Below are 25,363 nucleotides of genomic sequence, written 5' to 3'. Positions count from 1 at the left end.
TTACTTGATTCGCTATGTCAAGGTCAATCAAGTCTGTCAGAGCCGTGGGACTATCAGGTCGTTCCTTTCGTACAAGTAGATGGCAAATAGGATTTGTTATTGCTTGTACATGGCTCTTCTTTTAAGTCAAGGCTTTAGAAGCAGTACAAGTGCTGCCGGAGAGCTCACAGATGGGGATTACAGAGGCATTCCCTGTCCCGCAAGCAGGCAGAACCTTTTTATCACAGAGCCATACACTCCAGTTTCACAGATGGCCCAGCATGTGCAGATGCGTCCATGACGGATCTGTTGTAAGGCATTGGTCCCATACACCAGGGGGACGAGGCAATCCAGTCAGATTCTACAATTTAGAACAGGCCCACCCTGCTACAGAGAGGGTTCTGGGTCACATGCCAGGATTTCCCACAAGAGAGGTTAGGTTCCAGGCTCCATCATGCAGTCTGTTCACAGACTCTTGTACTTGGATGAGTTTGGTCCATCTCTTCACAAAAGTCCATGACTACTGCGGATGCCTCAACACCAAGTATGCGGTGCATTGTGTGCAGAGGTTGGAAACTACCAGGGCTTTGAGATGCAGCACCAACTTCCAATAACAGCAGTAGCCTTAAGAGGTGGTACACACCACAGACCTGAAGATCAGTATCACAAGGGTTCCTCAGAATGGCCTCCCACCAAGCCAAGCATCCATGGCCGGTCTAGCAACTAAGAGGTGCAAGAGCCCATGGTTTGACTATCGGACCAGGAGCAACTTCTCTCTACATACTCGCGGTTCATATTGCAGGAATTCTTCATGCAATGCTGTGTGTCCGGCCTGCATAACCATCAAGAGCATTCAGACAACTACAGTTATTTATCGCAGTGGTACTTCAGAATTCCTCCACTGCACAGCAAGTATCTGCAACCAGTATGGCAATCAAAGTTACTACTACGCCGAAGGTTCCATTGAGTAGAACAGGAAAGGCCAGAGTAGGTAATTGCCAGCAAACCCATTCCCTATCCTCCTGGCTGGCCCTAGAAGAATCCATACTCTGATGAAACGTCCATACCACGAGAATCCACCATCTTTTAAATGCATTTTGGGATGCGATTAGAGAAGGTGGGTTACAGGAAATGTGCAGTCTTCAGAATTTTGGTGGGCTTAAAGCTTTCCGCCATCTCAATAGGTCAAGCTTCTCTTAGGAAAGGTGTGATTGTGCTTTTTGTGCCTGGGGTCTTCCTACGGGTCGTGGCAGTATGGCTCCTTCACCAACCAGGTTGTTTTAACAAAAATGACAGGGAATCCAGTCCTCTTTCAAGAGCCAGAACTGGCTCTCGGAAGATCTGCTTACAGTTGCTGTTGTGTACATTAATTTACAATCTTGCATCATCACTAAAATATTGGCTCTAAAAGTAATATAAGAACCTAAATATTTCCTTTAACTCCATAAATGGATTAACATGCATTTCACTGCAGCCTTATGTTAGCCCTAAAAATGTTAACTGACATTTGATACTACTATAAAGTATTGTGCGAAAATGCAACAAGTTGCAGATTCATTGAAAGTCGACAGTCTTCTGCTGCCATCCTGTGGCCAATGTCAAACTGCAGACTAGACAAAAAAAAAATCGCGATTCATTCAGTTTGTGTACATTTTGAGCACAGACCAAGCTCGCTAACTCAAGACACCAATATAGGATGACCAGACGTCCGGTTTTGCCAGGTCTTTGCCTGAATTTGCCCCAACCCCAGAGTTTTCTTTTAAATGTAAAACCCACACAGCCCAGTTTTAAGGAAAGGGGTGGTGACAGTCCGGTTTTTAGACGTCCCTCCGCTGCGTGTGTCTCCTTAAAAAGGTACAGACACCACAGGAGGGCGACACCTTGCTTGGAGACAATTATAAACTAAAACGTACTAATATTTAAAGAAAGTTCATTAGCCAGATGGGGTCTAATCCCAACCTTTCAGGGAGAATCCACATTCAAGGGATAGTGCACTCTAAAATTTTATTGGCTCAAAAGATGGGCCATGATCAAAAATATATATATAAAAAAATCGGGGGAGCCCAAGAGACAAAGTTGAAGCCACCAGAATCATAAATACAAACAGTGTATGATTTATGTGGTTTTCTAACCACGGCAATCACAAATACAACAATGCTGTATTTATAATTGCGGCGCCTTTGCTTGTAGGCAAGTACAGGCACTTCTGAATACTTCTCCAGCAGCCGGCGAAGTTTTCATAATTGCTCTGCCTTTCATTTTACATTTTCTGTGCTTCCCTGGGCTTTGGGAACTCCGAAAACGTAAAATGAAAGTGAAGGCAGCCTCCTCCATGTTCAGCTCTGCTCTGGCTGCAGTAAGCAAAAGCTCTCAGTAGGGAGCTTTTTCTGCTTGATTAGTGCCGCCGGGGCAGAGCTTAACATGAGCAGAGGAGGCTGCTTGAAATGACAAAATGGATGCTCCCATGAAAAAACAGCCTTGTTTGCTCAAAAGTTTCCATAGAACTTTCTTTAAAAAGAGGTTTAATATATGTTTTTTTTTAGTATTGCCCATTGTGATGCCCGTGCGGGCTGGGGGGTGGGGCTAGGCCTCATTGCGTGGCGCACGCTGCGCGGACAAATGGACGCTGACACTGTTGGCAGTGGTGTCAGAGCGGGAACTGCCTTTCGGTGGGCTCCGCGCTCGTCTTTATTGACGTGTCCACGTGACCGCGGTCACGTGGACATCACATTCCTCATCAACTTTTAGATTACTGTTTAAACATGAAAGAAAAAAGCATTTGCTTTGACATTGTCACAAACACATTGACGGGTCCTCACTGGCCTCTTCACTGTTCGCCACCTCTTGCGTGTGGGAGGAGGGTCACTGGCCTCGTATGCTCGGACCCTTGACTCTGCTTTCCTCCTCCTGTGTTAAGGTTAGTTTCTAGTCCCTCACCCAGGTCGAACGTATATGCCGTTGAGGAGGTAGCCCTTTAGCTTCATTGACGGTACTGGGTGCCTGCGGAGTGCATACCGCTCACTCTTTTCTCGTTGATGGGTGTGAAGAGTGCCCTGACTTCTCTCTTTTCCTGCCGGAGAGGGTGGAGACTCTGGGCTCTGTTCTTTGCTCTGACTTTCTTGGGGTTTATCTGTTTGTGTGGGTTGGTCTCTTCCGGGGCGGTTCCTTCCTTGTCCTTCCCACAGCATCGATGGGACTTTCTGGAAATGTGAGGCGTTCCTCGAGACTGACTCATGCCCCCGCGTGGCTGATACTAGGCCATGCTCTCGCCGGGACACTGTCCATGGTTCTGATTCGTAGGGCATTGACATCTTTCCTTTCCGGTTCCGGGTCCTCACCAGTACTGTATCGCCGACTTGAATGTCACTGGCCACTGCTCCCCTGGACAGGTCCTCTCTGGCATTGTGTAGCCGCCGTTTTGTCTCCGTTTTCCCAGTCAGCCGGGGTCGGCTTCCAGGAGTGGTGCATTGGCAAACCCCGTTGAATGGGGACCTGGAACATCAGGTCTGCTGGGCTGATGTGTGTCGGCGAGTGTGACGTGAGCCTATATGTGCGTAGGAACCTGTAGAGCTCAGGGAGCCACCTGCGGCCTTTGTTCTTCGCAATTGGAAAGGTCTTGTTGATGGACGCCACGAATCGCTCCGCGTCTGTTTGCTTGTGGCCAGTAGGGCGTGATGTGGTGGTGGCGTATTCCTATCTCCTCCGTGAAACGCCGGAACTCCTTGCTGGTGAATGGCGGGCCGTTGTAGCTGCGGATCGCCAATGGACAGCCATGTGTCGCGAACATTTTTTCTAGGGCCGTGGTGACCGCTTCCGCCTCTGGAGTGGACAGGTTCCACTTCGGGGTACCTTGTGTGCTCATCGATCGCCACCAACAGGTAGGTTTCATTGGCGACAGTGCAAAAATCGATGCTGATGGAGTCCCACCTGTGGGTGCTCTGCGGCAAGCATTCCATTGGCTCCGGTGGTCCAGGGCGACGTGACGATCAGCAGGCTTTGCAGGCTTCTACCAGAGCTAGTACTTTACGCTGCATGTGGGGCAGTCAGACACGTGATTTAAGGTATGCTAGAGTTTTTACAACCCCCTGGTGTCCTTCGTGCGCCAACTGGATTGCTCTTTCATGCAAAGATACAGGAAGTACCATCCTGTGTCCTTTCAGTATCAGTCCCTCTTCTGAAATGGACAACTCGCGACGAATCCCGATCAGCGCGTGTAACAGTTGTTGGGCGGACTGTGTTCTCCCGGAGACAGCCGACAGAAAGGTTTTCCATTCTCCTGTCAGGATGGCCGTCTTTGCAAGTTGTAGGCATGTGTCGCTCTGTCTCCGACTGGATTTCCTCCAGCGTCATTGTCCTCGGTCTGGCAAACTCGACGATGTGGCAAACATGTTCTTCCGCGATCTTTGCCGCCTCTCGCTCCGACGCAGTAGGTGGTGCGACAAGTAGTCTGCGGGTTTGTCGGCTCCTGCACGATACTGCACATGTAGGTCGAACTGTTGTACTTGCAGTAGCCATCTTTCAATCCTTGCAGGTGGGTGTGGTGCTGAGCCACTAAAGATGGGGATGAGGGGTTTGTGGTCTGAGTACTTTTATTGGGTGTCCAAGAATATACACATGAAAGTGCCTACACCCCCAGATGATGGCCAATGCTTCCCTCTCGATGTAAACATAATTCCTCTCAGCTGACGTGAGCGCTCTGCTTGCGAATGCAATAGTGTACACTGTTCCATTTTTGTCTGTCTCAGCACCGCTCCCAGCCCCACGGGGCTGGCGCCCACGAGCAGTTCCGTGGAGCGGTTAATGTCAAAAAATGCCATGGTGGCGTCACCGTAAAGTGAGTCTTTAATCTCTGTAATGCCTGGTCCTCCCGGATGCCCCACTGCCACGTGGCCTTGGCTTTCGTGAGCTCCCGCACTGGACCGGCAGTAGTGGCGAGATCGGGGATGAACCGGCCACAGTAGGTCGCCATGCCTAAGAAGCTTCTCACTTCAGAGGCGGTTGTGGGGGCCTTAGCATTTTTGACGTCACTAACTTTACTGGGGTCTGGGGAGACGCCTTGTTCATTAAACACATAGCCGAAAAAACGAATCGACTTCTTGGCAAATGTGCATTTTTTCCTCATGGAGCGCAAGTCCTGATTCTTCCAGGCGTTGCAGTGTCGCCACCAGCCGGGCCAGGTGTTCTTCCATACACCAGGATGTCGTCGCTGATATTTGTGACCCCTGGCAGGTCCTGGAGCACTCAGCGGATTTCATTTTGGAAAACTTCCGCTGCTGAGGATATTCCATAGTTGAGGCGACGGTTCCCTCGGAGCCCCAGGTGGGATGAGAATGTGGTAATGTAGCGGGATTCCTTGATTAGGCGGATCTGGTGGTAACCAGATCAGAGGTCGAGCTTGCTAAATACTGTTGCACCTGTGAGGCCTACAATCAGCTCATCAATCGTCGGTGTGATATGCCTCTCCTGCCCAATAGCTGCATTGGGAAGACGCATATCAATGCAAATGTGTACGGCATTGGGCTGTTTGGGCTTTGCCGTGACCACCATGGGGGAGACCCACTGGGTGGCTCCTTATGTCTTTTTGATGATCTTCAGGTCCTTTAGTTTCTTGAGTTCTGCCTCCACAGCTGCCCTCATGTGGAAGGGAACCCTCCTGTGTCTCACTGCTCTGGCTTCAACCGTCGGGTCGATGTGGAGCTTCACCGACCGGCCTTTGAAGCATCCAATGCCAGTGAAGATTTTCTTATGCTTTCTGAGGAGCCGCTCTATGTTCCCCGGCTGGACTGCCAGGTTGAAGTGTATGACCTCGAGGCGCTCGGCCGTCGTGCAGCTGAGCAGAGTTTCGATGCCGGCATCCACAACCTAGATCCGGGTCTTGCAGCTGATGCCACGATGTGAGAGTGTTGTTTTGAAGTATCCCACCACCGGGAGGGGCTTCTTGCACCCGTAAGCGTAGAGCAGGACTGTCGGCCGTGGCTCGAATTTGTTGAACCTGGACACTGGCATGACGTTCACGGTGGCCCCGGTGTCTATCATCATGGTGACCGGGACGTCTCCAACGAGTACTGTGCATCGGCGAGACTTGGCTTTGTTGCGTTCATTGTTGCCCCCTGGCTTCACAGCTGAGATCATGTGCACCTTTTCTCCTCACCGGTGAAGGGACCGTTTGGTGTAGTTTGGAGACATTTCTCTGCTGGACTGACTCTCTTCGCTGCTGCTCGCGCTGTCTGTTTCCTCGCCACCAATGGCCCGGGCGCACCCGCTCCTGCTGTATCGGGCCCTCTCTTTCGGTCTTTGGCGGTGCCGTCGTCTCTCTGGGTGCCGGGCAGGGCCCCGGTTTCCTTCATTGTCCTAGTATCGCACGACGGTTTCTTTGCGGTTAGCGTCCCTGGCCCGTCTGAAGCTTAGGCACACCGCTACATAATGATTTACTTTCCCACACTTGTGGCACACGGTGCCATACGCCGGGCATGGTTCTCCCCGGCTATGTTGTCCCCCGCACCACATGCAGTCCTTTGGTCTCGTGCTGGGTGGTCCTTCTCGTGGCTTGTGTTGCCACAGGGCATTGACTGTTGGGGTGTTCTCTTTCGACAGGTCTGTATCTAAAGGCAGGCAACTTATGATCTGCTCCATTTCCGCTGCGTGTTCATCGGTCCATGCTCGCAAGCGTCCCATGGCCAGGATGGTGTCAAGCGGGAGGTCTTCTTCGGCGAGGACAGCACGCCTTAGCTTCTCTGAGGACAACCGTGAATGACTTGTTCCCTTACTGCAAACTCTTCGTCTGTGAAGTCACACGACAGAGCCATTTCTCTCAGCCGACTGTGGAAGTCATCTATGCTCTCCTGTGGCCGTTGTCTGGCCTGTCTCATTTTGAATCTCTCAAAATCGTGGCTGGCTTTTGGCTTGAATTTTCTTGTGAGGACCTCCTTGGCGGTCACGTAGTCATCGTCTGTCCCTCAGTTTGGCAAGGCGTTGAAGATACGGAGGGCCATGGTGCCTAAGTTGAGCATGAGGAATGCTCTCTTCATCTCATCTTCGATCTTGAGGGTGTGTAGGGAGAGCTCAAACTGTTGTAGCCACAGCTCCCACCGGAAGCCAGTGCGGGCGCCAAAGGGCTGAAAGGGTTGCATGAACGTGCCCTGTGTGGTGTCCAGCCACGTGCTGGTGTCTGGGTTCCTGCTCTGCAGTCTTTGCGGCGTTGCGATGTCGTCCGTCATGGTAACTCTCGCCTGGTTCCGCGCTTGCAGATGGGTGCCGCCACTCGTCTTTGACGCTTGTGACTCCGTGGGTCCTCTTGCTCTTGCTGGGTGCGGTCAGTATACTGTACTGCAGCAGTGATTCAGTGGTGCGTCTTGCCTCCGGCTGTTTGTGGGACGTGTCTCTGGTGAGTTTTTCTTTCCGCTCTTCTGGGCTTCACTCTTTCCGCTCTTCTGGGCTTCGCTCTTGTGGGTGTCTGCTGGCATGGACTGTAGCTTCCAAGGTTGTCACCCTTGTTGGGGGTGTTAACCCTTGTGTGTCAGCCTTTTGGATGAATGGTTTTGCACATGTGAGTGTGGCTGGCTGTCTCGTATCGCTCGGCCCTCCTTGGTGTAGCGACCCCCTTTGAGATGCTGCTGAGTCACTGGGGGGGTGTTGTGTAGCCCTCACGAGCGTATGCTGCTGCTCGTTTCTTGTGCAGGTTGGGCCATGCAGGGTCTCTTCCTGTGTAGCAGCGTGGCGTGGGCGCGTGGCGCTTGCGGCTTGGCCCCCCCCCCCGGGTCCTCCTCCCCTTCGTGATTGTGGCTACAGGTAGGGCGCCGCACTTACTTGATGGCCTGCAACGGCAGGTGGCAACAGCAGGCGTGTGGGCGTTTTTTTTTTGTGTTTTTTTTCACGCTCCCCGGCTTCACTGCCCGGCGCGAGTGTCTCAGCGAGCCTATGCTGCCGGGGGAGCGTGTTTCCCCTTCCTTCTTCCTGGCGGGTCCGCAAGATCCCGCCTCGTCGCCAGTGTGATGCCCGCGCGGGCTGGGGGGGCTAGGCCTCACTGCGTGGCACGCGCTGCACAGACAAATGGACGCTGACACTGTTGGCAGTGGTGTCAGAGCAGGAACTGCCTTTCGGCGGGCTCCGCGCTCGTCTTTATTGACGTGACCGCGGTCACGTGGACATCACATCCATCTTTTGGGACAATAACATTTTAGAGTGAACTATTCCTTTAACTCATTGTACCGCAGAGACTGGTGGGGAAACGAGTAAGCACAAGGCCTTTAATATCAATCAGTGCAAAGGCTCCTTTGTTAGTTACAGGATTACATCCACAATCAAAACACTGAAAACTCTGTGGGCTAGGGCAAAGGGGAGTCGGACCGCTGGGCAGGAATAGGGAGTTTGTGGCAGTGGTGGAAATGGAAAAAAATTGGAGTGGGATTTAACAAGGGCCGGTGTGGGGGTGGAGTTTGGAGAAGGGGGCAGAGTTCCAAGTTGGCAGAGTCCAGAGAGGGTAGAGCTGCTAGTTGAACTCCCCGATCAAAGGAAATGTTCAACATAAAGAAATTGTGCCATTTTTAAACTATTAATTGCTTGAAAAGTACACAAACCATAGTAAGCAGATCTTACTGTAGTTTGTATACTTTAAGCCATCACAGCATGTACCATCCGTTTAAGAATGTATTCTGATATCCCAAACTACAAATACCGGAATTCATTTGGGAAAAGCAACAATCAGAGCCCGTGAAGCTGGGGGCTTGGTGATCATTCAGTTTTCCAAATGGATTCTGCTTTGTGCACACAGTGCGCTTTCTGCTCAGTCACAGGGTTTTTGACCCTCAGCGAACCTGGAACTTGCCTCAGTTATCTAAGCTGCTCTCTGCGAGTGCACTGTGCACACAGAGCAGATTAGCTCAGGGGGGGGGCGAGCCCCCAGGTTTGCCGAGGGTCTGCATTGGCTCCTGCTACGACAGATAGGGGGCGGAGCCAGAAGAGCACCCATGGTGCCAATGTGCGGCTCTGCCCCCATTCCATAGTTCAAACCGCGCTTTGGTTTGGGGTTTCCAAACATTTTTTTTTTTAAAACTAGTTGTGCGCTTGCAATGGCCTATTTGGGCCCGAGGCTGGACGGATCCCGAGATCTGGCTACACATCTGATGCCGGATCTCTGATCAAGCGAGAGCTGGCCCAATGGCCACTGCTGGTTTGTGGACGAGTATGTAGTCTTATGTTAGCCGTCCCGGTTTTTCATTTTGAAAATCTGGTCAGCCTACACCAATATGCACAGAGATGTGAAATGCAGGCAGTCATGGTTTACGGTCTTGATTAACCTGAAATATTCAGGGAACTGCCCTGCGTTTCCACATTCCACCATCACTAAAAATCGAAACGCTCCCGGGACTATCCTGGAGACCAACACGGGTCTAACACTACTGCCTTACAATCTCATCCCTGCATTTGGTAGTAGAACTAATGCGTTCTGAACATGATTGTTCCTTTTATGCCTCCTTTCTAGCCATGTACATCTCCCCACTTGCTGTGCGTACATGTGCTGCCCAGAAGTAAAAGCAATATCCTACACGGTGCCCGAATGCAAAGGCTCCAGTATGCACAGGCATGATTATACTTACTTTAAAATCATGGTCATGGTTTCTTTTCTGTCCTTTCCTTGAAAAGGTAAAGTACCGGTCAGCATTTCAAACTGAAAACAGAGAAGATGAGATCAGAAAAGCAGGACCTAATTTGCCTCAATTCAATTTTTTTTTATTATAGGCAAAAGAAAGTTCGGTTTTCTTCCCGTACTAAATGTAGTCAACAAAGTTATGCCAATCACAACTTAACATGAATTCTAAATTAGAAAAGGAATCAAGCAACCATATGAAACGTTTTAGTAAAAATCAATTATGTACCTTTTGACACAAGATCACTTTTGCGAGATAATGTTTTGAAATGCATTAGTGGCCAAGTTACGTAAGGCGTTTGGGGGGGGGGGGTGGTGTGGGGGGGAGGAACAGGAGTGCAGATTCAAACATATCAATGGGCTAGTTCTGTAACAAAAAACTTAATTGGAGAAACCGGTAAGAAATATAAAGAGCAGCCAAAGGATGAATGGGGACCTGAGAACTATTTTGTGTTGCTTGCATAAGACATTACCTACCTGCGGTGCAGCATTTCAAATAAAGAGCAGATAACAGGTTGGCAGTCAGGTGAAGGGTTGATGCAGATGGTGGTTCTTGAGGAGGTGGACCTAAAACACTGATACCCTACCGCGACTTCGATCCCTGGGGTCCTACTCTAATAAGCACATTGCCCCTTCCAACTTAAAAGTCTAAACTGTGTAAGTAACAAACCACTCCCCCCCCACCCCCCAAGCCCTGCAATCATTGAAACACTTTACTTTTCAGCATACCGATCTACCACACAGCAAGGTCACACCATGGCAAAGGGATGAAAACATAGCAAGATATGAGCAGAAGAGAAAGGCAGAATATATCTGGAGTCATCCTAAATAAAATAAATTAAAAAAAAAAAAAAAGAAAATATCTGTCCTAACACCCCACCTAAAAGACTTCTGATGTCCTGAGACACCTTCCAGTAGCGGGAACAGGTGCACCCTACTCGCCTCAAGTCAAAAATGCGCAGGACGTCAACAAAGCAAGAGAAATACAGACCCATGAAGAACAGCAGCAGCAAACATTAGACCGTTAACACTGAACACACAAATGACCAGAATCCTCTGCCTCCAAGAATCATCACAGGTTAAACATGTTATTACGAAACATAACGCTTTCAACATGGTCACTGTAGCCAAGACAACCGAAGTGACCCAATAAAAGCTTGCTCAGTCTCTTCAAAGTCTAATGTAACAATAGCTAAATTTCAAAGGCCCACACCCCTAAAAGGCACAAACAGGGAATACCGGAACAGCAGAGGAAGCCAGATCATCATAACGATCAAGAGAGGAGGAGTAATTGCATTTTACACACAGACTCTGATGTTAAAATCTCACTATCTGACAATATCTCACTGTAAGTCACTTCTACTCTGTTCCATCAGTTACAAGTCCATGCCAAGCTTCCTTCTCAATCTCAGACCACCCTCGCAATCATTCACAGACAAGCTGGCAGAAGTGGTCACTATTCTTTCCGAGACGTAGGGGCACGGCCCTGGGAGCATGCGCTCCTAACTCCGCCACCTGCGCCACTCCCCAGTCCCCAGTCCCCTTTGACGTGTCGACAATATTACAATTGCTTAATGACACAGGTTTATTAAGGGGGAGGATGGTGGAACGTATGGATGAAAGAGGACTATGGAACAGGAGTACGTTAGTCACTACTGTAACAATTACTCCTACATCCTGTCCCCTTTCCTCCACACTGTATGGACAATGCCAACTAAATGCAGTCCTGGGGAGGAGAGTTGCCCCTTTAAGAAACCAAGTTCTTCAAGACCACCTGGCCAAATGGCACGTCTGATTTGACGCTGGCATCCAAGCAGTAGTGGTTACAAAAGGCGGATGGGAAAGCCCAAGTAGCCGCCTTGCTGATCTGCCATGGAACGTGTTTTTGCACTTTGCTCTGATGGCATGGGCGTGCATGTTTGCTGGCAAAGGCCTACGCAGTCCATCATATGCCTCCTGGATGGCCATCACCATCCACCTAGCTATAGAAGCCTTGGTTTTGACTAGGGGTGTACCGAATAGTAGATTTAGTATTCGGCCGAATACTGAATAGTTGCCCAAAGTATTTGGGCGAAGACTAATATGGAGCCGAATAGTTCCTACTCCGCCTATGGCATGAAGCATTAGCCTTTATTGCTTATGTATTGCTTGAAAGTTGAAACCTATGTAGTGTCCGCCAATCACCATCACAGGGGTGGGGGCCATCACTGTTAAAAGCAACCTTTCTACATGCTGGCCACAATATTGCTGCTTTCTGACTGCATTTATTTTAAGTATTGTCCTGCCTTGTTTCATGTCAGGGGCCTCTTCGGCTCATCTGTCATGAAACCAATTTCACTTAAGTTACAGCAATTTGCTGGTTTAATTACTGTGCTGATGAATACCTTGAATGAATTAAGTTACAAGTCTTCGCCCCTGTGGACAAATATTTTAAAAGATAATAGAAGAGTTTTCAAGAAAGCCCCAGTCTTGGGGACTTTTGTTCTTATTAAATCATCTCTCCTGCCCGCCACCTTTTGGTGTTGTGCTGCAACTGCCCAGGGGAAGGGGCCATTTAAAGACGCTGCATGGAGCCCACCATAGGCTGATGGCTTTCTTTTCAGAGTGGAGGGGATTATCTTTTGGGGAGTGGTAGCCGAGTGACAGTGGAAGGAGACCAGAATAGGTTAATGAATCTGACCAGATGTAGGAGTGGGCAGTGGAAACCCCCCTCTCCATAGGAAGATGATTACTGACCATCAGCTCCTGAAAATGCAAAAGCAAGTTTGCCATACTTGTTTTTGGTCCAAAAAAAATAAATAAAAATAAATCCCTCTCACCCTACGTAAAGGCTGTATTCAAGTGTGGGCCCCCTCCACCCAAAGGAAACCCGCATTCATTTATTTTCAGTACAAAGCTGTCAACACCATACGGGTATTTTTCATTTTGTGGGCTAAAACAGAATATGTATTTTTGAAGCAGCGTTTAGTGACGGGAAATAGAGGCAGCAGGCACGCTCTGTGTGTGTTTGCAGAGGACCATTGTGAAGCAAATGCGTCAGATGAAAAAAAAATGGGCGCCTTTCCTAGAGTGCATACACCCTGTCTGGATGTAGACGATGTGCTCCACACACATACTTTGTTCCTGACAGACCTCTGCTGGAATAATGACACCGCTTCAGACCCACTGGATCTACAGAGGTGACCCAGGGGACAGGAGAGGTAGAAACTGCAGCAGGATTGGCCAGCTCCTTGCAGATTTTAAAGAGTTTGGCCAAGTTGTTCGATGCTGCACAGACGCGGGCTTGGATGTGGGCTCTCTTCTTAGTGCGGACAGAGAGCCGGTATTGCCTTTGCAGCAGGCCAGTTAGTCAGAGGATCCCCAAGAAGCTAGCCATTTCCTCTGAGCCACTGTGTACTTGCGTTTAAGGGTGACTATGTCAGAGTCATACCAGGAGTTGCTATTGGCTTCAAGCTGATCCTAATGCTCACTATTCTTAGAGAGGCACAGATCCACCCTACTGATGAGGTCCAACCAGACCGAAACACGTGTCTGGGGTTTCTGTTGGTACTCTTGTTCAGAGGAGAATTGCCTCGCATTTCGGTGCTGGACTGCCCCAGGGCAGGACAAAGACTGATATGTTTGGGATATTTCTTCCCTGTGAAAGATAGTGAGCTAAAGACTCTGGGTAAGTCCCTCGTAACCAGGACTAATGTCTGGCAGAGGGACTCCCAGGACCCCCCTTGTTAAATCTGCATATTTAAGTAACTTTGGGTCTCACCCTAAGTTACTAGGGGAATCCAGACGTGGACCCCTTGCTCACTATTCTTAGAGAGGCACAGATCCACCCTACTGATGAGGTCCAACCAGACCGAAACACGTGTCTGGGGTTTCTGTTGGTACTCTTGTTCAGAGGAGAATTGCCTCGCATTTCGGTGCTGGACTGCCCCAGGGCAGGACAAAGACTGATATGTTTGGGATATTTCTTCCCTGTGAAAGATAGTGAGCTAAAGACTCTGGGTAAGTCCCTCGTAACCAGGACTAATGTCTGGCAGAGGGACTCCCAGGACCCCCCTTGTTAAATCTGCATATTTAAGTAACTTTGGGTCTCACCCTAAGTTACTAGGGGAATCCAGACGTGGACCCCTTGCTCACTATTCTTAGAGAGGCACAGATCCACCCTACTGATGAGGTCCAACCAGACCGAAACACGTGTCTGGGGTTTCTGTTGGTACTCTTGTTCAGAGGAGAATTGCCTCGCATTTCGGTGCTGGACTGCCCCAGGGCAGGACAAAGACTGATATGTTTGGGATATTTCTTCCCTGTAAAAGATAGTGAGCTAAAGACTCTGGGTAAGTCCCTCGTAACCAGGACTAATGTCTGGCAGAGGGACTCCCAGGACCCCCCTTGTTAAATCTGCATATTTAAGTAACTTTGGGTCTCACCCTAAGTTACTAGGGGAATCCAGACGTGGACCCCTTGCTCACTATTCTTAGAGAGGCACAGATCCACCCTACTGATGAGGTCCAACCAGACCGAAACACGTGTCTGGGGTTTCTGTTGGTACTCTTGTTCAGAGGAGAATTGCCTCGCATTTCGGTGCTGGACTGCCCCAGGGCAGGACAAAGACTGATATGTTTGGGATATTTCTTCCCTGTGAAAGATAGTGAGCTAAAGACTCTGGGTAAGTCCCTCGTAACCAGGACTAATGTCTGGCAGAGGGACTCCCAGGACCCCCCTTGTTAAATCTGCATATTTAAGTAACTTTGGGTCTCACCCTAAGTTACTAGGGGAATCCAGACGTGGACCCCTTGCTCACTATTCTTAGAGAGGCACAGATCCACCCTACTGATGAGGTCCAACCAGACCGAAACACGTGTCTGGGGTTTCTGTTGGTACTCTTGTTCAGAGGAGAATTGCCTCGCATTTCGGTGCTGGACTGCCCCAGGGCAGGACAAAGACGGATATGTTTGGGATATTTCTTCCCTGTGAAAGATAGTGAGCTAAAGACTCTGGGTAAGTCCCTCGTAACCAGGACTAATGTCTGGCAGAGGGACTCCCAGGACCCCCCTTGTTAAATCTGCATATTTAAGTAACTTTGGGTCTCACCCTAAGTTACTAGGGGAATCCAGACGTGGACCCCTTGCTCACTATTCTTAGAGAGGCACAGATCCACCCTACTGATGAGGTCCAACCAGACCGAAACACGTGTCTGGGGTTTCTGTTGGTACTCTTGTTCAGAGGAGAATTGCCTCGCATTTCGGTGCTGGACTGCCCCAGGGCAGGACAAAGACTGATATGTTTGGGATATTTCTTCCCTGTGAAAGATAGTGAGCTAAAGACTCTGGGTAAGTCCCTCGTAACCAGGACTAATGTCTGGCAGAGGGACTCCCAGGACCCCCCTTGTTAAATCTGCATATTTAAGTAACTTTGGGTCTCACCCTAAGTTACTAGGGGAATCCAGACGTGGACCCCTTGCTCACTATTCTTAGAGAGGCACAGATCCACCCTACTGATGAGGTCCAACCAGACCGAAACACGTGTCTGGGGTTTCTGTTGGTACTCTTGTTCAGAGGAGAATTGCCTCGCATTTCGGTGCTGGACTGCCCCAGGGCAGGACAAAGACTGATATGTTTGGGATATTTCTTCCCTGTGAAAGATAGTGAGCTAAAGACTCTGGGTAAGTCCCTCGTAACCAGGACTAATGTCTGGCAGAGGGACTCCCAGGACCCCCCTTGTTAAATCTGCATATTTAAGTAACTTTGGGTCTCACCCTAAGTTACTAGGGGAATCCAGACGTGGACCCCTTGCTCACTATTCTTAGAGAGGCACAGATCCACCCTACTGATGAGGTCCAACCAGACCGAAACACGTGTCTGGGGTTTCTGTTGGTACTCTTGTTCAGAGGAGAATTGCCTCGCATTTCGGTGCTGGACTGCCCCAGGGCAGGACAAAGACTGATATGTTTGGGATATTTCTTCCCTGTGAAAGATAGTGAGCTAAAGACTCTGGGTAAGTCCCTCGTAACCAGGACTAATGTCTGGCAGAGGGACTCCCAGGACCCCCCTTGTTAAATCTATCCTAATGACAGGGGCAAGAACATCAAGAGTATCAGAGATAGACGAGTGGAGCATGGAAAGGGCTGTGTCAGGATGTGAGTCAGCCGGAGGGGGAGAGAAAGTTGCGCCGAAATCCTCAACTGACACACGCTTATGGCAAAGATATGAGATTAGAAGTCCATGCCTCACTGTGAGGCTGGAACCTCCTCCACCGGCTGACTCGAGCGGGTGGATCTCTGACAGAAGAGTTGCCGTCCCAATCTGTGGGAAGGAGGAAATTGAGGTATCGGCAGACGGAAGCCTGAGGAAACCACAGAGAATCGACGGGTCCGCAAACCTTGCAAGCCAGGACTGAATGTGAAGGGCAAGTATTCACCCCACCAGAGAACTGTGGATCTGGATGGCACCATCGCAGTTTTTCTTTTTGAGGCTTGTGCCTGGGAGGGGGACTGGAAGAAACCCGTATTCGATGATTGGTGCTGTTTGCGTCGTTGCTGGCTGGGCGACTTATCGGGGCTGCCTCAAAAGGCGCTTCTGGAAGCCCCTAAAGCCACCGAAAATACAAACTCTGTTAGAGCGTGGGTGACTCTGGCTATAGGCCTTAGGCGCCAAGTTGGTTAAAATTGACAGGGAAATTAGCTGTCTGGGAGCTGTTTTTCTTTTTATCCAGCTCCTCATCTATAGTCGAAGGAAAATAGCACCCCCCTCAAATGGCAGGTTGAGAAGGCATTCCTGCACGTCAGCGTTAAAATTGGTTGCCTTCAGCCAAGCTGTTCTCATGTCGGTGGCGACACAAATAGTTCTGCCTGCGGTGTCGATGTGTGCCACAGTTGACTCCATGATATCCTGGTCCACAATCTTCGCCTATGCCAGACCTGCCTTGAATCTTGCCCGACTGTGTGCCGTTAGCTCAGGGAGGAAGTCTGCAATCTACCGCCAACGTTTTTGGTTTACCGCGGGCAGCATGGCATCCGCATTGGCCTGCCACAGGTGGAGCGTAGCATTGGAATAGATCTTCCCGCAGGCCTCCAGGAGTTTTGCTTCCTTTCCTAGTAGGGCCGATTTAGGGGCCTATGTGGAGGCTTGTGGCCCAGAATACATAGAAGCCGCTGCTATAACGGAGGCATGTGCCTGTGAGTGCACTGACAGAACGAGAGCAGCCCCCTATGCCTGGCTATACTTGGCATCTAGCCACTTGTTAATAGGTTGCGTAGAATGTGGCTTCACATAGCCTATTTTGGCTAAAGCTTAGCCATCCCTCTGCAGAAGGATGCCGGTTCTTGTGGTTGAGCAGATCGTCAGTTCCTCTGCCGATACCCGACCTCTAACTGTTCAACCTGCGGCTGAGGGATCCCCAGACATTCAACGACACCTGCCAGTCTCTCATGGGCGGCCTTATCTGAGGAGGGAGTGTCCTGGTCATCATCATCCGTGTCCCCTGCTGTGTCCATCAGGTCAGGTGTGGGAACCTGAGCCAGCAAGTGTACTGGAGTCTGGACCATAAACAGGAGGTTGATGCCGTACCAAAGGGAGCATGTCTAGGATTCTAAAGAATTGATTATTGAAGAAAAAAGGGAAGAAATATGCCAGGAAAGAGCACATGGAATTACAAGGCCTTAGGCCTAACCCAGGAGCGTTAGAGAAATCAGTTCGCTCCCGCCGATGCAGAAAAGAGGACTGGCGGGCCGAGTCAGGGGAGTTCACGCTTCTAAATTTAAAGGGGAAGACACGTTTTTTTAATGCAAAAGGTTCCGTTTCCCGTCCCTAGCGAGGGACGCCCATACAGTATGGAGGAAAGGGGACAGGACGTAGAAGTATCGCTTTGCTAACCTTGAGGCCTCACACCTCAAGCAATTAGTTAAAATGACCAACTCGCACAGCTGGAAACTTATTTCATGGAATCTTTTGGAACATGAATGTCCCCATGGCATGATCCATGAGACCCAGGGGAGACCATCTCATCACTCCCTTTTAGCATTTTAACCAAAGCAACTACTAAAATAGATTAAAGCGACCACATAACGCCGGTCTACTGCAACTACTGAAAGAAAAACGGTTGCTTGTTGAAAGGGGATGCTTCCCCATTCTCGACTCCACGTCTGTGGAACACCCTGCCACCTGACCTGAGACTGTCCTAGTCTCGCCAGTTTCAAAAGCAACCTGAAAAACATTATTTTTAAATAACTGTACACACTAGTGTATTTACCCTCAAGGACTATCCGGGACGGTTATATGTTTGTGGGTCTCAGCCCTCTCATGCCTCAGAGCTGTCATATAGCACTTTACAAATAAATTAAATAAACAAAATGGAAAGAAATCAAGGACATACTCCTTGTAAAATCTCAAGCTTCCAAGCCTGCAATCGGAAGCCAGACTGGAATGGCAGACCAATTGCTTAACATTCATACCCGACTATCAGACACACGACACCACGGCTCAAAAGAATCATTTGATATTTTAACGGAGGAAAAAAGTTGCAAATACGCACGCTCGAAGCCACTCTTAAAGAAAAAAAATGAAGAGCTTGAGGAAATTTGGAGAGCATTAAGTACTAACAGACAGTAGCTTGCCACAAAACTGCTCATAACACATACCAAACAGAGTCAGGGTAACAGGTCGTTTTAAAAATGATCCATCAATTTGAAAAAACGAAAACGTGCAGCCTGTAAAACAGTATTCCACTAGAAGAGTTCTGAGATTCCATTGCAACACACTTCAGAAACAAAATTCGACAATCCCACCAAAACAGCAGTGAGGAAATAACGCTGTGCTTGTGGTTCTCCCCCCCCCCCCCATCTTTATTCAGGACTTTCTAACCACATTCAACACTACCAATCCAGCAACCTTATCGAAACAAAACAATGCATTTCAAGGACAACCAACTGGGTCATGCTAAGAAATTATGATCTGAAAACAGGAGAATTCGGCATGATTCTTCCAAGCTCAGCTTCTGAGAAACCCTGCACAAGCTGGAGAAAGATCACTCGGGACATCAGTGCCAAAAGCTTGCTTCCACCTTTGGGGCGCTTACCCCAGTACGTTTGCTACTGCCAACACAGAGCTTGAAATCACAATCAAGACTCTAAACCGAAGGTTGCTCTATGCTGAAAGGACAAGTGTAATCTTTGTCTTTTCATAACCCAACAAAGTCCGTTTTAGCTTTGATTCGCTGGTTTTCTTCACCATGTGCGAGTCGCAAACAGGCTCCTGAAAAAGAGATCCATCATTCTCATTTGCGCATCTTGCTTGTTTGAAGCCTGAAAGCCTTTTTTCATGATTGCTTCTCAAAGGAGTGGTTCGCTCAATATTTATATAGGTGTAAACTGTTCCCACACCTTAAATAAATAAAACACGCAACAAGTAATTTTTAAATGTAGAACGAGCAACTTAACGATCAGGAGTCGTGATCAAGTAGGAAGCCATGTAGCCGTTTCTCCTGGCAAATATGTCATACAGCTCCATCAAATAGAGATTTGTTGATGATAGGTGTACAATAAGAATAGATGTGCCTCGACCTAACGTACATGAATATTAGTTGTAAGTAACTTGAAATCTAGACATCACGTAAACAGAAACATGTCCGAAAACCATGCATCATGAAATTGCACTCGTCATTTGGCTGAATGTGACAGTTCACATATAAAATCTTTAACGCAATCGGTTTGGTACGGATGTAGCCAAATAAATACATGATATCCGTTGTTAAAGCATGAGGCAACTTGGGTCCATGCGGCACAGTGTTTCATAAAACAACAAAAAAGTACATCAGTGAATTTAGACCGCACCCTCAGCAATTTTTGAACAGGCTGTGTGCAGCCGAATAAACGTTCTCGCCCGAAAGCCATTAGGCACAATTGCATAACACCACCACAGAGCCATGGCAAGGTTTGGCCGCTCTGGTTGCTAAGCAAATCGACATCACACAACCTATAACCAGAGCCCATTGCGTGACGAGCCCTTTCGCTCGATTCCGCATGCGCACAACAGCTCCACAGTGCAGACAGCGACAAAACAAGACAAGCGCCTAAGTCCCACTACAGATATGTACGGCACGGAGTAATATCGAGGCATAATATATATATATAGTGGCGGGTCGACTAACGATCCCCCACATCGATAGAATAATGTATAGTAAATGGCAAAACCTGCAGGCTATGTTGCTAAGCAACGCTCGCGCATTACCCAGAACAGTGAAGAGACAGCGTTCTTCACGCTACAGAGCACTAGCCCATTTATTAATTCTATTATTAAACTGAAGTCCACTGTTTATCAGAAAGTTCCCACCCCATATCTTAATTTTTGGATTAGCAATCCAGTTACTAATGTCTCCAAATGCTATGCTTTCCTCAGAGATCCTCCTTCTGCTACCCCCCTTAATGCTGATAACAAGCCAATGGGAAACTGATTGGGGCCTACAACCTACTCCTGACCATTGGAACAAAATTTGGAATTTATGTCACTCAATTTCTATTGCCGCCAATGTTACCCAAACACGTTTTTTTACCTTTCATCATGCTTTCCTCACACCAACCCCCATTGCCAAAGGCGTCGACAATGCAACTGATAATTGCTGGTCTTGCACAACCCAATGCTGATTTCATACATTTAATTTTTCATTGTAAATATGTACATGCCTTTAGGACTTTGATTTGGTCTCAATTAAAAACTATTTTTCATCAGAACACTTGAAACCCTAATGATTGGAAATATTGTTAATCCTGACATCAGTTGCATTGAATCTCCACCGCTATTTAGTTTGTTCATTAGTATTGCTTTTAAGAATATTTCTTTTAACTGGAAAAATACAGCCAATTTATCGTATAATATTTGGTGGAACTCCATTTTCTCCATCCACCAGATCGAAAAAGGATATGCCTCTTTTAATGTTATGCACAAGTTTACAAAAAAATTGAATTTATTTAATCAATATCTTAATTCTCAAAATTAGTATTTAATTGCATTTTATATTATATTGTTATTTTCTCTCCTTCCCTCGTGTCTCATGTCTTGTCTTTGATTTTCCCCTGTATTTGTCTCCCCTTTACACAATTCTAATATGATTATTGACTTAGATTTAAATAACACTTATTGACTCTGTTTTACTCTGTTCTGACATGTTTTGAATATTTGACATACATCTCAGTTCACCGATTTGTTGTACATTCATTATGTTCTTATTTAAAATTAATACAAATTATTTTTTAAAAAGTGAAGCACATACAAATTACGGCTGTATGCATCAACTAAATACTGCTTACAATTAATGATCACATGACTGTTCTGCGAGTCTAATACACGGGCCCGGCTGCACATTTCCCTTACATCGATTGTATGCACCATTATACTGTCAAACCAAACAATATGCTGTAATTCACAGCCTAAAAAGTATTATTGGCCTGAAAACTCACGCTGACATACCAAAAAGTAGCACACCAACGACAGCTACAGGCATGCACAGTTGATCAATGATTTATATAGCAGATGTAAAAAATGTTAGCATACTGAGGCAATCGTTATCCTCTTTCCTCAATACAGCACGGATACGTCTGTAAGCAAGTTTGAATGCTTTACTCAAGACAGTCTATATGAGAAAATTGGCCTAGGCACCAAAAGCCACCACCAGGTATGCGGCGCACCCCAGATACAAGGTTCAAAACATTATTTGGACATAGGGATGTATATCAGATTTCAATATCTATTTGTTTTTTAATACATAAACACACCCGTGAGATCCCTCGACTTGAAAGACCCAGAGCACGTTTTTAGTTTTATCAGTCTGGAAGAAAGCATGCGATATAGAACACATATGCAATATCAGTAATGGATCTAGAAACATTTTCCAAGCTGGAAACACCAAATGTGTCTACTTACAAGAGTGTATTGAAATAATGCAGCACACCAAGTCACTTGTACTAACCTCACAAAACTGATGTTTCGATCAACAAAGTACTTATATGTGTTGAATACATCAAATTTGTTGGTAGACTGTTTTGTTTTACTTGTCACTATATGATGAATAAACTTTTCTTTTAACAGACTGAGACAAGTACCTGCTAAATAAAGACAGATTAACCAAATATGTCTAACTGAGGTTCACCACCATTATTTAACAGTGTCAATGGGAGGGGTAGCGTGTTTCCAATAGCTCCTGGGTACATGCATTGCTTAAGCCCTGCATGCGCCTATTTGAAAATGTCAGATCTAAAAACTGGTTCAAGGCTCAAGCAAGGACCCCATTAACTGAGGGTTAAAACAGTCATGGTTAGTGGTGAGGCTGAGGTGCTGCTGGGCTGCACATTCAATACAGCATCCAAAGTGTGAAAGTGTCCCTTCATGGGCGGTTCTCCAGCGTAAGGAGGAAATGGCCTGCTGTGGAGGGCGCATGTTTCTCAACCTTCCATGCTCCATTCGTCAATCTGCCAAGTGCGACTGAGAATTGTTGATTGAGGTGCTTTGTTGCCCACAGCTCTATGGTTGTGGCAGGCCAGGGCTGCTGATGGCGAGACACCCCAGTGAATCTACCACAGCCAGCTTTGCAGAAATTGCCACGCTCTCCCACCACTGGTAAAGGTAAACACTTGGCCCTGAATATTTTGCAGCAGCAACACTGCAGCCTGCAAAGTTGGGGAGATGCAAGGCCCCCATTAGACACAAGAGTGAGCAGCTTAGCACTATTGCTGTGCTTTTGGGCCGTCAACAATGCACGGTGGGATAACTAGTTTAATGTAATACATCAGTGATGTTTTGAAGGCCCTCTGTGAATTGGTTACTCCGCAAAAAGCTATTAATCAACCCTTAAAATTGCAAGAGAGACTGGGGGGCCAAATTAGGGGATCCTCTCCCAGGGAGCTGATGTTCTGAAGGATTATCCTGCTGGTCCGCCTCCTTCCTAGACCATGGATCATCTCTAACTTCTGAGCAGTGCAATTGCCTTGAATTGTGTACAAGGGCTACTTACAAGTGCTAGGATGTATGTGCCACTTCTACCTGCAGCGATTTATTGGAACCAACTACCTACACAGCATCTCATGAAACCTTTGCAAAAAGAAAGCGAAGAACCTGGGGAAGATAAAAGGCACAAGATCAGCAGACAAAGCAATGAAATTGGGCAATGACGGCAGATGGTGGCAAAGATGCATGTGGATCCAATAAATGAAGGGTCTTCATAAGCCCTGTCAACAAAGTCTGATCCACACCTGCTGATAGCCAAACTGATGAGACATCAGGTAAAGTGGCACGCTTGTCCAGATCTATATCAGACCTGGATAAGAATGTACTGGCCACTGAGAAATGTCTGGATGATGTGGAGGACACTATTTGACCAAGAGTAAGAGCACAAGGCGCTCTTGAAGCAAATGGAAATACTAGCACAAATGGACCTTGTTCTATAAACCAGTAGGATGAAGAAAGCAGATTGAGACTAAATATAATAATTTGAGGCACCCCAAAACATGTCCAAGAACTGGAGTAATTTGTTTGAATGGTTCTGAGGTGTCCTTAATCTAGCAGATTATGGGGAAATTGCCCATGAGCAAACAATTAGTGTTTTAGCAGTTCCACTTTTTAGATAAAAGGGAATCTTATGGCAGCCATCGGACAATCTAAAGACCTAATTTTCACAGATGCGAGAAGGAGAAATTACTTACCATAATATTCTTTCTATTGATTCTTCTCCCGCATATTTCTCATCAGATAGATATCCATTCCAGCGTCAGCTACTCAGAAAACCTTCGACAGGGGGCATAGTGCACCTCAACCGGTGAATCCCTCTGACTCGATGAATCGGTTGTCAACTCCGAACACAACATCGATAGTCATACATACAATGAGTCACTGTGGCCCTGTACCTCAGCTGCCCCCTGCCCCCACCCGACGGCCAGAGCCACGGCAGAGGAAAACTAGATTATATGGTTAAATAGTCAAAAGTGAACAGAAAAAAATAAATCCAACTTTGATTTTTCTGATTCTTTTTTTTGTGAGGAAAATAGTAAATCGCAAAAAGGATGGGACATCCAAACAGAAGAGGACTGCAGTTCCCAACCCCAGAACTCATTTCCTCCCAAGAGAAAGACAACCGCTCACCTCAGGCACTTTCATAGCAGGGATGCCAGGGAGTTTGGCAAGTAATTTGCTGGAGAAGAATCCATAGAAAGAACCTTACGGTAAGTAATTTCTCCTTCAATGGATTGCCTTTCTCCCGCAGATTCCTCATCAGATAGACTCCCGAAGCAGTACTCGTGAAGGAGACGGGACGAAAGTCTTTTACAGCAGAACATTCTGCAAAACCGTTCTCCGAAATAGAGCGGCAGCCAGCCTGTAGTATTTGGTAAAAGTATGCAGTGAGGAGCAGGCCACCGCCCAGCAGATGTCGCTTACCAGAACTCTTTGCAGCGCTGTTGAGGTAGCCATCCGTCATGATGCCCAGAGGCAGTTCTTCCCCACGTTGCAGTAGCATTCTAACTAAATACATTCTCTTAAAGCGTAACACTACCTCCAAAGGGTCTCAGGGAGTTCACACAATGGGAACAAAACAGAAATCATGGAAGGAAAGTGAAAAGAAGAAAGACGTACAGGCAACAGTATGTACTGAGTGGAGCAGTCATTTCAAAGTGTCAGTAGTTCGGTTTATCGTTCAGTTGGGCATAAAAAAAATAAGTGTTTTGAGACGTTTCCTAAACTGCTGAAGTGTGACACATTGTTTGATTTTCAAGAGAACTGAATTCCAGATGTATGGGGCCCATGCATTAAAGCTCACACCTCCCAGTTTCTTCAAGGACGTGTGGGGTTGGGTCAATAGCATCTGGTCATTTGAGCGCAAAATCCGCATTGACATAACTTTTTAAATTCTTGTTGCAAGGTATTCAGGTGTCTCCCCCATGAGGCATTTAAATGCAATGACTGAGCCTTTAAAATTAAGTTGTTCTATTTAAAGCGAATGTTATTTCCTCCGGTATTCAATAATGTGAGTTTGATGGTTAAGCCTGCATACTGCTCGGACTGCGCTGTTTGTATGACCTGAAGTCGCCTAATGTTACTTTTGAATGTTCCTAAAAGGAGGCTATTGCAGTAGTCTAACTTGGTGTTCACTATAGCTGCTGCAATCAAGGCTCTATTATGTTCCGACAGGCAGGGACGAATTTGCCACAAAAGATGTATAAGGTACGCACATGATGATTTGAGATAGGATGCCACTGGTATGAGAGATTAACGTCAAAAAACACTCCCAATGTCTTAACAGATTCAGATACAGGGATTAGATTTCCATTTATAACAAAATCGTACATCTAGGTTCTTCGCTCTGTGAGGAGTACTGGCAATAAGCAACTCTGTCTTTTTATCATTAAGAGCTAGAGAGTTTAGGGCCATCCATTTCTGGATTGCCCCAAATATCCTATTGATATTAGCCAGATGGTCCTCATAGTTCTGGGTGTCGTCGGCATAGTTGGCAAATTTTACGCCCAGAGATTTGACAAGGTCACACAGGCATTTAATATATATATATATATATATATATATATATATATATATATATATATATTAAAAAGCAACAGGGATAGAAATGACCCCTGGTGGACATCACATGTTACAGGTACTTTCTGAGACAGTGATTGTTCTCTTGGCAACACATGCAGTTCTAGGATCAAGGAAGGATTTTAACCAGAATACTGCTTCGGGGAGCATAGACCTACTGTTTCTAGTC

At 47.2% G+C, this 25,363-nt stretch overlaps 1 protein-coding gene across 3 annotated transcripts in view; it reads right to left on the bottom strand.

Annotated features, from left to right (window-relative positions):
• The window catches only part of RPS6KA3 (ribosomal protein S6 kinase A3), a 1,283,345-nt gene that overhangs the window by 677,744 nt on the left and 580,238 nt on the right, over positions 1-25,363 (bottom strand). For all 3 annotated transcript variants that reach the window (XM_069637077.1, XM_069637076.1, XM_069637078.1), the window contains exon 10: positions 9,576-9,646. In XM_069637077.1, coding sequence (XP_069493178.1) covers positions 9,576-9,646 — 71 coding nt within the window. The remainder of the gene's footprint in view (positions 1-9,575; positions 9,647-25,363) is intronic.

Source organism: Ambystoma mexicanum, chromosome 7p (assembly GCF_040938575.1).
Source record: "Ambystoma mexicanum isolate Mex_15411 chromosome 7p, UKY_AmexF1_1, whole genome shotgun sequence".
Classification (NCBI taxonomy): Eukaryota; Metazoa; Chordata; class Amphibia; order Caudata; family Ambystomatidae; genus Ambystoma; species Ambystoma mexicanum.
This window is presented reverse-complemented; position numbering and strand designations above follow the sequence as displayed.